At 40.7% G+C, this 13,595-nt stretch overlaps 1 protein-coding gene across 5 annotated transcripts in view; it reads left to right on the plus strand.

Moving 5' to 3' along the window:
• The window catches only part of cdkl5 (cyclin dependent kinase like 5), a 42,430-nt gene that overhangs the window by 16,748 nt on the left and 12,087 nt on the right, over window positions 1–13,595 (plus strand). For all 5 annotated transcript variants that reach the window (XM_006780415.2, XM_087839969.1, XM_006780418.2 and 2 more), the window contains exons 4-12: window positions 1,983–2,028; window positions 2,107–2,243; window positions 2,630–2,750; window positions 3,055–3,114; window positions 4,016–4,106; window positions 6,493–6,595; window positions 10,465–10,551; window positions 11,020–11,100; window positions 11,238–11,413. In XM_006780415.2, coding sequence (XP_006780478.1) covers window positions 1,983–2,028; window positions 2,107–2,243; window positions 2,630–2,750; window positions 3,055–3,114; window positions 4,016–4,106; window positions 6,493–6,595; window positions 10,465–10,551; window positions 11,020–11,100; window positions 11,238–11,413 — 902 coding nt within the window. The remainder of the gene's footprint in view (window positions 1–1,982; window positions 2,029–2,106; window positions 2,244–2,629; window positions 2,751–3,054; window positions 3,115–4,015; window positions 4,107–6,492; window positions 6,596–10,464; window positions 10,552–11,019; window positions 11,101–11,237; window positions 11,414–13,595) is intronic.

Consider the following 13,595-nt stretch of genomic DNA (forward strand, 5'->3'; position numbering starts at 1 on the left):
TTCTTTTGAACTCTACCTCTCTGCTTTATCTCATCAGACTAGTAGCCAGAGGTGTGAGACTCTGTTTGGCAGTTTTGAGAGCCTCAGTTACGGAAATTTTGTACTTATCCATGGGCTGCTGGCAGTGGGGATAGTAACTATGGCGGTGTTAACATCGTCAGTTAGGATTTTGTTAATGAGCCCCAGATGTTGTACAACTGTCTTGAGTCTGGCTAGTCTCGACTACTGCTCAGTATTGTTCCTTTTGAGTTGTCTCCTCGGGATCCTCAGCTCACTAACTGCTTCCTTCTTTTGACGTTAAAGCACTGAGCTATCGGCTGCTTCTTGGTCAGCATGGCCTTCTGCTCATCCATAGGTTGTACCTCTTGGGTCAGGGGGGCATTTAAGCTTTGCTTTTTCATGTACTTTGTTTGACTTGTTTAAATCAGCATCACCAATTTAGCAAAGGTGAGGCTATTTTGGAGTGTGCTGACATATCTGTGGTTTCAAAGGTAAATCAGTGGAGGTCAGAGAGCCCACACATGAGCACAAGTATCATCAGCGCTTTAGATATTGCTGCCACAGAGCTTGAAATGTCCCATATGGTGCATGGCTGCTGGTGTGTGTGTTTTTGTCTGTCTAGTAAACACTGTAAAGCTCCCAGTTTGCTCTTCAGATTTTTTCCCCCCTTGGCTAAAATCTCTAACTTTACTCTGAGGATTAAGTGCTGTCAGAGCTGTAAATCCTTGTTGTTTCATTTCATTTGCCTCTCATGTAAAAATCTCTAAACAGACAACTTGGTACTGAAAAAACACACAGGCAGTCAAACGATTTGTTTGTGTGAGCAAAAGCACTACAAATGACGCGTAGCTCATCATCACGCTGGCTTTTCCCCCACACTGAGGCCGATTCTGTTGCCTATTCCACAGAAAACAAAAGAACAATAGCGGGACACAAGAGCGGCCAAGGACACTGCCCAGTATGTTGTAATTCTCGTAGAGCCTCTGGGTATAGCATCAACACCAAATAGACAAACAATGTCATGTTGACTGCAACAAGACGTTTTGCTTTATGTTGTGACATGCACAACATTTGCTTTGTATCATTTTATATGAGGTAACACATGTTGAGAGACACTGTATCACTAGTAGCTTTAGCTTCAACACAGACGCTAAATAAAACAATTAATGCATGCAGCGAGAAGGACTGTGCTAGAGTCATGGAGATTCCACTTAGTCCTAAAATTGCTACTTTCTTTCAACAAAGTAGGCCTGGTGTTTGATTTTCAGTGAAAAAAGTCAGGCTGTTGCATTATATGACTGCAGCATTATTGTATGTAGGGGAAATGTAATCACCTAGCATCAAACAAGCTGGTGCACTTGTAAATCACTGCGTTTACCTCTGAAAAATCATGCATTTTCCGTCCAATAGCCTGCCCCAGTCCATACAGAGTCAAACAAAAAGGAGTTCCTATGGTATAGACTGAGGGTCCATCCTTTTGCAGTAGTTGCTAAGAGGCTTTTTAAAGTGTGCTGCTGCTGGGCCATGGCAGTCTAGCAGCAGCAAAAATCTCTGCGCTTGTGTTGTAAAAATTCAGCAAGGTCAATCAAGCAACCTGCAAGAAGCTGAAGGAGGCCTAAGAGCGTTTTAGCTATGCCAAAGAAGTGCTGTTTTGTCTGTCCGTGTGTATGTGCGCACTTGTGTGCATGTGTGTGAGAGAGAGATAGCCCTGAGTAAAATAACTGAAATGAGAGCACCAGCATCGCTCTTGTTTTGGCACTGCCACGGCAACTTTTCCTTCTTAATGTTAGGAGTGGGCAGGAGTGGAATTTAAATGTCCTCTCTCTTTCTTTTTACCTTTTTTTGTCGTTGTTGTTCTGCAGATACTTTCTATTTCTTACTTCTTCTTTGATCTTAATGGTCTTGTGTCGTATAGGTCTGGTTGTTGAGGTGTTTGGCTTGGTAAGTGGTTTTATTTGACTTTTATCCTCATGTCTTCACAGGAAACCAATGAGCTGGTGGCGATTAAGAAGTTCAAAGACAGTGAAGGTGAGTGGAGTGAGCCAGGAAGTTAGGAGAGGAGAGAGGAGCTGCTGTCTAATTTCTGCTGCTTTAATTTCTGCACAGAAAATGAGGAGGTCAAAGAGACCACTCTTCGGGAGCTGAAGATGCTTCGGACACTGAAGCAGGACAACATCGTCGAGCTGAAGGAGGCTTTTCGAAGGCGGGGGAAGCTCTACCTCGTCTTCGAATATGTTGAGAGGGTCAGTTCAGCGACTGCGTCGTTATCATTTGACTTCGCACACTTTCCTCCTCTCTGCTCTGCCGTATCTAGATTCCTAGCCCACTTCTAAGTTTCAGGATGTTGAGACTGCTCACTTAAGCATTAAAAAGTGTCGCCATGGCAACATATGAACTATGCTGTTGGTGAGTAATGGTATTCCCCACTGTGTTGCCAGGGTACCCGGCCAAGTGTTTATTTTATGACAGGTTTTATTTTCATGCTGTACTCTAGTCATTTAGCATGGTGTCCCCTCTCACCCCCTGTCAGGGCTAAAATACAAAAATGAAACAAAAAAGAAATTAAAGGTTAACACCATTTATATTTTTAGAGCACACTTTCTAACAGGGAATTTCTTGCACCTTGCAGAATATGCTGGAGCTACTAGAGGAAATGCCCAACGGTGCTCCGCCTGACAAAGTCCGCAGCTATATTTACCAGCTCATCAAAGCCATCAACTGGTGTCACAAGAATGAGATTGTGCACAGAGGTGAGGAAGTGTCACTCGGTCTAATGTCACATCTGAAAATCACACTTTTGTGATTCAATAATGATTCAAAAAAGGAAGAATTCAGTTCCAATTATGCTGTTGTACACGAGCATGTTGGTTGAGCCTTTCCACACATCAAGAATAGTTTTCTAAAACAAAGTACTGTCATAGGAGGGAAACTGAAGCTGAAGTAGACCTTCAACTCTCTGCAAAAAATGTATATTGTTGTCTTGTATTCATGTTACGTATTCATGTAGTAGGACAGCATTTGAAGCATATTGTTAATGCCTCATTTTTCTTCCAGATATTAAACCAGAGAACCTCCTTATCAGCTCCGAGGATGTTCTCAAACTTTGTGACTTTGGTGAGTCTTCTTCGGTTTTTTACAGCAGCCAGCCATGTGTCACGGTGCTGTAAGGATTTAGAGTCTGTGTGCAAGGCAGTAAAAACTCCCAGACCACGCACATTTCGCTGCTCGAGTGATGATAACTGCTTTTAAAATCAAGCAAACTCTTTAACGCAGTAAATCGCTTTCAGCTGCCGATTGATTGTGATTATTTGAGTTTTTGCAGTTATCTCTGTGTTTGCATTGTGTCCAGTTTGGTTTCTTGGGCTTAGTTCGGTGTGAAAAATCCCACCATTAATATGTCACCTTATAAGTTGTATATCAGAAGGATCAATTCTGCCATTTGGGAAGCAGCCAAGCAGCATTATAAAGTGCAGCCTGCTGGGTTTTAACACAATTAATCCGCCAAAGAAGTCCAATTAGTGAAGCACCTATTTTCTCTGTAAAACACTAATAAAGTGCATTGATATGACACGTCTTTGCCATTTTACTGTTTTCCAGGTGTGTGTTTTACATTAGCGTCAATATCAGCAGGGTCACATGGTTAGTTAGCGTTGCATAATTGGCTAATGCAATGCTATTTAGTCAGCTGGGGTGAGATTTGTTTGTTATTCACTGTTGGAGCTGGCGTTCTGTTTATTGTGACTTTTTTATGATTAAAATGGACTCTCTGTACGACACTTTTCCAAAGCACAGTCTCCATCCGCCTGCAGTGACATAACTAATTAGTTTGATCACATGGGAAGTCTGTGTTGTTACTAAGCTGTCCAAATTACTTGAACACTGAGAGTCCTTTTTTTGTTTTTAATTGATCTTTGAAAGAGTCTAAATTGTATATTATCACACTTTAGTGTGATGGCTGTGTAACATACAGAATCAGGTGTACGTGATTTATTGAATATCTGTTACTCTGGCTCAGGTTTTGCTCGTAACCTGTCTGAAGGAACAGATGCCAACTACACTGAGTATGTCGCCACAAGGTGGTACCGCTCACCTGAGCTGCTGCTGGGGTGAGTTCCTGTGTGTGCATCTGCGTGTGCATGTCTGTGCATACATGTATATATATGCAGGAGCTGAAGTGAGAAACATGAAGAGAAGGAAAGAGCACAGAGCACAAGATATGTTTCTGTGTTTTTCCACAGAGGGTATCAGAAGCTTTTCTCTTGTGATACCACCATACCTTAAACAAAATAACACAGTACTGGTCTCATTTTCTCAGCTAATACTCATTCATTTTTGCATTATATGTTTAATGTATCAGCTCGTGCCTACAGCCTGACACGAATAAATGAAAGCAAGTTATAACAGAAATCTTATTATATCAAAGCAGCTTTAAACAGAGATCTCATCTCATTACAAACTGAGGCCAAACTTTCCAAAGATCCCAAAAATGTCCAGCTGCATTTTCTGGAATAAGACGAAGAAGAAGAAATGAACACGATTTTAATCTGTTTAAACAGGAGGCCAGTAAAAATAGACTTAAAGTGTCTGGGCTAATATGAGATCTATTTTATTGCATATGTACCAGCATGCATTCATCAGCATGAATGAAATGTACCAAGAAAACATCCCGACACCACTGACAGGTAGGAAGGATCCATGCTTTCATGATGTTTATGCCAAAATACTAAAATCTGAATGTTGCAAATCAATCTTCTGTTCTAGTGAGTTCATGTGAACTGTAGCCTAATTTTCTTGTTCTCAATGACAACCAGTGTGGTCTTCTTCAAGATTCAGCATATTGTGAGATGTTCCTCTGCATACCTTGTTTGTGGTTATTTAAGTTACTATCAGCTCTAAGCAGCCTTGCCGTTCTCCTCTGGTATAAACAAGGGGTTTTTGGTGAGAGAGCTGCTGCTCAGCATTTTTGGACCACTCTGTAAACCCCAGAGATGTTTGTGTGGGAAAATCCCAGAAGATCAACAGTTCTTTAAACATTTTTCCCCCATTCTGATGCTCAGTTTGAAATTCTGCAGCTCGCCTTGACCATGTCGACGTGCATAATTGCATTGAGTTTCTGCCATGTGATTGGCTGATTAGATATTTACATTAACAAGCAGTTGAATAATTTTTTTCCTAACAAAGTGGCTGATGAGTATGTGTAAAAGATACTGGAACTATAGATTTTTTTCCTTTTAGAGTGAATCAATTGTCCAAGCAGCAGTCAAATCAATAAATATGAAAATCTTGTAAAATTACTCTTAAAAGAAAACTATTAATGGATGTTCAGAAATGAAGTCTGTGCTTTCACTGTGTCTGCAAATAGGCTGTTTTTGTTTCCTTGTAAAACGCGGTCTCTCTCTCAAACAGCTCAAAAACTGTACTGAACACGATTTCATCTTTTTAATTCGTCCTATATTCTTTTATAATTTAATGAAAATTGACAAACCAATTTCATTTTTAATTAGTTCACTACTGAAAGCGATGTATTCATTCCGTTCAGTCTAAGAGACCTCGGCTGTAAAAGCTAGTTAAATATGATTCGACATGCTCTATATCTGGACTTTTACATGACACAAACACTCCCAAATCCCCAGTAAGTCTAACTGGATTGTGTTTATTTGGGTTTTATTACATCTGGGCAAATATAATAAACATTACAGCATTATGCTGAATAAAAGTTGACAAAACACAAAAGTTGACTGATTGTTGCCTGTATGATAAATGTCACCCACTTAGTGTGCTCTAACTGCATCTCTGTGTGTTTTTGAGCACGAAATTAAGCTAACAAACCATTTTTTTAATGTAATTTCACTGCTAAAATTTTTCATTTCATTTCTTTAATTCAGATGACTGAAAAAACAGTCAGTGATTCATCTGCTGCATTATGACATGAGCCACCATGCACACACCATACCCACAGATCAAATTTCACTTTCCTCGTGGACTTCTCTTGCCGATGTTGTTTTGGTGCTTTTGCTGCATTTAATGTCCATTCTAGCTTGGAGACAGCTGAACGTCATCTAGCCTCGGTTCTGTAGCCTGATTTAGTAAATGCCCTGGAACATTTATTGAGACAGCGTTTGAATGCCGCCCACTCAAATACTCTCTCCCTCCAACACCACCTCTCCTCTGCTTCTCTGCTGCCAGATCTCTCACCATTTCTCACCAGACTTCTCAGCTCTGTTCCCTCAGAAATGACCATCTTCTTTATGAGCTTCTCCATCAGAAACACAACATCGATCGTTTTATTTTAATTGCACCACCTCCGTGAATTCTGTCACCCCCGCCCCGCTGTCATCCCTCTCATAATCGTCTCCTCTTCATTCGGGGACTTGGTTTTTACCCTTTTTCCTCGCCATTTTCATTTCCTCTCTCATTATTATCACCCTACCGTCTAATTAACGAGGTCTTTTTGCTGATGATTACATATTTGTCTGTTTTTCTCCGTCTCAGGGCTCCTTATGGAAAGGCGGTGGACATGTGGTCGGTGGGGTGTATCCTCGGGGAGCTGAGTGATGGACAGCCCTTGTTTCCAGGGGAAAGTGAGATTGATCAGGTTGGTGAGCCGAAACAAGGGTGAAGCGTATAGCTAATTAAACAGGCTGACTGAAAAACGGAAATAGCTTTTGATGTAAATAAATCAAAACGTCACATTCAAAGTCCTACTGTGTGATGTTTAAGGTGGGCTGACAGGTTTTATCTATTTATTTCAGATTGTTATAAAGGGAACAGGCATTCATAATATTTGACGCTTATGCACCTGACAGAACGCCCACTTTGGTTTCTTCTCTGCTATAATAAAACAAAAGAAGAATTACTGAGAGTCCTCGTGTGAAAATCACAGTTACAGGGGCTTTTTTGGACTTCACACCTGGGCAAGAGAAATTTCTATTGTGTTGTCGGAAATAAAGCAACTGGGAGACAACAGAGCGACTGGGGGGAGATCTCAGAGATGGTGATGAGCGCTAATTTTGGAAATTTAATAGCAAGTCAAATTAAATTTTATTCATCCCCAAATCACAAGTTTGTCCATCAGAGCTCTGAGATCTGAGATCTGCACCAGAAGAAACTGTCTCTCTGTTAGCTCGCACACAACCCATCGATATATAATATATATATATATATATAAGAAAGAAAATGTATTAACACAAATAATCTGTCTCAGGCCTGCCCTCAAACACTTTATGGATTATGTGTCCAATTTAGTAGGAAATTTATGGAAACAATGTGCATCACTTTCAGGTCAGTGCACCTGGGCTGGTGCTCTCATTTAAAGCACTTTCGTTGATTGGACAGCATGCTGTGTTTAACCATCTAACAACAGGTGTATCATTTATGATACTGTGGTTTTGAGTTTTTGTAACCTCTGATGAAGATCTAAATAAATTGTACACTATATTTCTAAACAATAACACCCAGAAAGAATTATAAATATATATATATACAGTGGGGCAAAAAAGTATTTAGTCAGCCACCGATTGTGCAAGTTCCCCCACTTAAAATGATGACAGAGGTCAGTAATTTGCACCAGAGGTACACTTCAACTGTGAGAGACAGAATGTGAAAAAAAAATCCTTGAATTCACATGGTAGGATTTGTAAAGAATTTATTCGTAAATCAGGGTGGAAAATAAGTATTTGGTCACCTCAAACAAGGAAAATCCCTGGCTCTCACAGACCTGTAACGTCTTCTGTAAGAAGCTTTTCTGTCCCCCACTCGTTACCTGTATGAATGGCACCTGTTTGACCTCATCATCTGTATAAAAGACACCTGTCCACAGCCTCAACCAGTCAGACTCCAAACCCAGCCATGGCCAAGACCAAAGAGCTTTCGAAGGACACCAGGAAAAGAATTGTAGACCTGCACCAGACTGGGAAGAGTGAATCTACAATAGGCAAGCAGCTTGGTGTGAAAAAATCAACTGTGGGAGCAATCATCAGAAAATGGAAGACATACAAGACCACTGATAATCTCCCTCGATCTGGGGCTCCACGCAAGATCTCATCCCGTGGGGTCAAAATGATCATGAGAACGGTGAGCAAAGATCCCAGAACCACACGGGGGGACCTGGTGAATGACCTGCAGAGAGCTGGGACCAAAGTAACAAAGGTCACCATCAGTAACACACTACAACGGCAGGGAATCAAATCCCGCAGTGCCAGACGTGTTCCGCTGCTGAAGCCAGTGCATGTCCAGGCCCGTCTGAAGTTTGTCAGAGAGCACATGGATGATACAGCAGAGGATTGGGAGAATGTCATGTGGTCAGATGAAACCAAAGTAGAACTTTTTGGTATAAACTCAACTCGTCGTGTTTGGAGGAAGAAGAATACTGAGTTGCATCCCAAGAACACCATACCTGTGAAGCATGGGGGTGGAAACATCATGCTATGGGGCTGTTTTTCTGCCAAGGGGACAGGACGACTGATCCGTGTTAAGGACAGAATGAATGGGGCCAAGTATCGTGAGATTTTGAGCCAAAACCTCCTTCCATCAGTGAGAACTTTGAAGATGAAACGAGGCTGGGTCTTCCAACATGACAATGATCCAAAACACACCGCCCGGGCAACAAAGGAGTGGCTCCGTAAGAAGCATTTGAAAGTCCTGGAGTGGCCTAGCCAGTCTCCAGACCTCAACCCCATAGAAAATCTGTGGCGGGAGTTGAAAGTCCGTGTTGCTCGGCGACAGCCCCAAAACATCACTGCTCTTGAGAAGATCTGCATGGAGGAATGGGCCAAAATACCAGCTACTGTGTGTGCAAACCTGGTAAAGACCTATAGTAAACGTTTGACCTCTGTTATTGCCAACAAAGGTTATGTTACAAAGTATTGAGTTGTATTTTTGTTATTGACCAAATACTTATTTTCCACCCTGATTTACGAATAAATTCTTTACAAATCCTACCATGTGAATTCATGGATTTATTATTTTTTTTTTTTCACATTCTGTCTCTCACAGTTGAAGTGTACCTCTGGTGCAAATTACTGACCTCTGTCATCATTTTAAGTGGGGGAACTTGCACAATCGGTGGCTGACTAAATACTTTTTTGCCCCACTGTACATATATGAAGTGCTATACTGAGTGAAATTGAGACAGATATAAAACAACCGATGATCATGTCTTAATGATAAATTTCAATCACCAAAGATGAAACATGGACTTCTTGAACAGGTTGTTCCAGCCAGTGTGTTTTATAATTTATGCAATAGTTCCATTGCTCCGAAAGGCACCAACACCACAAACATGGTCAACAGGTCAAGTTTGGTGATCTGAATTATCAAAGATGAGGCTTAGCAGAACGCTATCAGCTGCAGCTGTTGCCCATGTTAGCAAAACAGCTATCATTTATAAAGTGAAGACGGTATTTTATCCAGCTCCTTTATTCACCATAACCTGACACAACCGTAAAGGGATTTGTCTCCTTCCAGGATTGAACTGAGAAACTGTGCTAATTAGACAAATGTGTATATTATTATACCACTAAATATTTACCACACACAGTTTTTAAGAAAAAGCATTTTTTATATCAGGGTGTCAACATGCTTTTTTTTAAAATTGCTGTTAAATTGAGTTTTTACCCAGGACTGAAGAGAAACCAAGGGGCAAGGGGCAGGAAGAAGAATCACCAGCACCATTATAGTCTGGGAACACGGGGCCCAGGGGCCCAGGGGCCCAAAGTTTAATCAGAGCCCAGAGTGTCCCAGCAGATCATCATATGCATCAAGATGATCAAAATGATTCAAATCACCTGTCAGCTGTATTGCGGTTGAGCAGTGTGTCGTTTATATGTATGATACTGTAAAATATAAATCCATGATATATGGCTTTACAGAGTGTTTCCTGTCGGTTTGAGTTTACAACTCACATCTTTAACGTTTCGCTTTCACCACTCACATGAACATTATTTTACTGGGCAGAAAGCAGCTGCTGAAGATTGTGCTGAATCAGGTTGACGAAGAGTGTGATTGGTTTAGCAGACGTTCACCCCTCCAGAGAAACGAAAACGTTCCTCCTTGTCTAAAATGTGCACATCGTCAGATTTGTTAGGTAATAAAACATCGCTGTTGGAAATGTGTAACAATAAAAAACTATAATGGAGAACAAAATGAGCTCATCATCTGTTCCCTAGTTGTGCTGCCACCTTCGATCGTGTTACATGATCTTCATCAGTTTGCCCGGCTGTCACAGAAATGTGCTGTAGATGCTCTGCATTGTTGTTTTGAAGCTTTGGAAACTCCTTGTCCACAAATACATCTTGAAGTGAGATTATTTGTGTGGGATTAACTGCTGTTTACAAAGTCAAGAATGAACTTTGATGCTTGAGATCTGCATATATCTTTTACAGACTTGCGTAAATATTAAAAGAAAAAGAATCATTTATGGTAGGTGGTGTTTTTAATGATATTTCTCTCTTTTTTTGTCGCCAGCTTTTTACCATTCAGAAGGTTTTGGGGCCACTTCCTGCAGAACAGATGAAACTCTTCTACAACAACCCTCGATTTCATGGAATCAGGGTACAAAATACTAACTGTGCTTGAATTCTTCTCTACTTTTTCATCTCCTTTCTCCTCGCCCTCCTCTTCTGTTTTTTTTTTTTTTTTTACCTCCTTTCCTTCTATCTCAGCTTTGTGTCAAATCTCTCTCTCTTTTGTGGCAGTGTTCCCAGCACCATGACTGAGTGGATTGCTATGACTCATGAGATAGGTGGTTGGTGTTCAGTTTAGCAGCAAGAGAAAATGCCCCAGAGGGACGATCAGGACTTGTGTGTGTGCTTGTGTGTATGCGCACGCTTTGTAGTTTGTTCAGCGTGATCCGCTGATAGATTTCTGTGTGATTTGAAGTGAGAGCTCCTTTTTGTTTGTTTTTTTACTGGCAGCTACATAAACTGTGCATTGGAAATCGTAATAGTAGTCTTTAATGCACAGAAAGTTTGCGTTGGTTATGAATTTGATCCAGTGTTTGTGTCTTTGTGCTTCTGCCAGTTTCCATCAGTTACTCATCCTCAGACTTTGGAGAGACGTTACCAAGGCATCTTGAGTGGTTTGATGTTGGATTTGATGAAGGTAAAATGCCAAGAAACATTCCAACTCTCACACAAGAATAAGAATTATTGATTAGACTGCTCTATCGTATATGAAACCTGAGACAGGGGTCACTAAAATGCATCATTCCCTTTACGTGCATGTCTTTTTCCAATCAGAATCTGTTGCTGCTCAACCCTACTGAGCGTTACCTAACAGAGCAGAGTTTGAACCATCCAGCCTTCCAGCCTCTGAGGCAGGCAGAGAGAGAGAGGCCTCCGCCTGCTTCTCCCAACCCGCCACGCTCCTCCAAGAGAAAAACACACCATCATGGAGAAAACACGGTTCCTACAAGGTTAGACAGCAATCCTTTATTTCAGGCTTCTGTCTACATGCGGTCATCTTACAAAGCCCCGTTTGGATGTCTCTGTGTTAACACTGGAACTAATGCTGTGTTATAGTGACGGACTTTTCATCACATCTAATGTCAGATACTGTTTGTATCTGATTACATCAAGATTTAGTGTTTCTTTGTTTTTTTAAAACCAATGCCGTTTTAGTGTTTTTGTTTGTTTGTTTGTTTGTTTGTTTGTTTTTTTCATTTTAATATCCCAGCCCAAGTTGAAAGCTGCAAAACCAGTTTAGCTCACTGAGTTGAGCAGGCAACCACATGCAGTGTTAATTTATGCACAACTCTCTTTAGTTCCTGCATTCATTTTTCAGCCATTCTGCTGAAGATTTGCTGCTGTGCTTGTGGTCGTTGTCATGTTGGTTGACCAGGTTTGCATCGGGCTATCAGACCTCAGGTTTGACTCCTGATTACTTTAGTATACAGAGGAGTTCATGGTTGTTAAGACTGTAAAACAAGCTCAACAAGCACAAATCATCACCACTACACCACCGTGCTTGACAGTTAGCATAAAGTGCGTTTGGTTTTCGTCAAATGTGGCGTTGTGTGTAACGACTAAACATCTCCACTTCGTTCTTCTCTGTCCAAAGGACATTGCTTCAGAGGTCTTTGTTTAGATGCGACGTTTCAAAGCAAAGCTGTGCTGCCGTGTTATTTTTCGAGACAGGAACCTCGATCTTGGGGGTGGCTATAGCTCAGGTGGCAGAGCAGATCAGCCACTAACCAGAAGGTCGGTGGTTCAATCCCAGGCTGCTCCAGTCTGCATGCCAAATATCCTTGGGCAAGATACTAACCCCATGTTGCTCTCTGATGCATCCATCGGAGTGTGAATGTGTATGAATGTTAGATACTTAGCACTTAAGCTTAGAAGTGCTTGTGTGAATGGGTGTGATTGGGTGAATGAATTAGCTGTATAAAGCGCTTTGAGTGCTCGGACAGAGTAGAAAAGCGCTATATAAGAACCAGTCCATTTACCATTTACCATCTTGGCACCCTTTCCTGTTCAGTCAACTATTCAGTCTGTCTAATTGTAGTGTCGTGAACTTTAACCTGCTCACAGAGGGCTGTAGAGTCTAAGATGCAGCTCTTGGGTTTTCTTGAAATTCTCTGAGAACTGCACAGTCTGACCTTAGAGTGAGTTTGCTGGGATGTCCACTCTTGGCAACTATCTGAAATGTTTTACACTTGTGAGTAATCTTTCCCACTGTATAGTGATGAAATTCAATTAGTTTGGAAATGGCCTTATAAACCTTCCAATACTGATGGCCAGAAACTGTTGTTACTCTAAAATAACACTTAAATGCTCGCACCTTCTGATGTTCAGTTAATCAAGTGCATTTCATTAGACCCCGGCTGCTACTTACCCTACGAATTCCTATGGAAGCAGTTCGAGTGTATTTGGCTTTTCGAACACTGTGTCTGCATTTTTATTTAGTTTTTCTTAAACAGATAATGACACAGTGTCATAGGCCACATGTTCTAGTTCATCTGGGGTTGTATTTATCTAATTTGAGCTATTTTTTGCTGTCATTTTAATATGTTTGTCGGAAACGCGTCTCTCTCATAAATGAGACATTGAGTCTCAACCTGTGTTCATAAAAGTTAAATTAACCCTTAAGGACCCACAGTGACACTGGTGTCACTGCCTCTTTACACTTAGAGACTTGGTTATATATGATTCATTTGATATAAGACCCCCGTAATTTTCATGAAAGTAGAAATAGGTCTGGGCTCTTAAGGGTTAAATAAGTAAACAAACCTGTCCTGATATATAACACTTCACTGGCTTTCATTTTCACACAACTGTATTTTATAACTATATAAACAATGCTTTTGTGAGATAACAGAATATTTTCTTTCAACGCGTCTGCTCAGATTCTTTCCTTGTTGTTCTCTTCTGCTTCTTTTTTTTCTTTTTTTTTATTTGGGACTCAAAAAGATACATCAAAAAAAAGTTATTATCATTATTTTTGACTCACTTGTAGATGTGGAACTGAAAAATATTAAACAAACTCTTGGTTTCAAATTGTATATTTTAGATTAAAATGCTCATCTAAGGCTTGATAAGCTCGTAACATTTTAATGAAAGAAAGGATAACAAACAGAATCAGAGTTTGCAAGAATAGTT

Source organism: Neolamprologus brichardi, chromosome 1 (assembly GCF_056152115.1).
Source record: "Neolamprologus brichardi isolate AB-2024 chromosome 1, ASM5615211v1, whole genome shotgun sequence".
NCBI classification, from domain to species: domain Eukaryota; kingdom Metazoa; phylum Chordata; class Actinopteri; order Cichliformes; family Cichlidae; genus Neolamprologus; species Neolamprologus brichardi.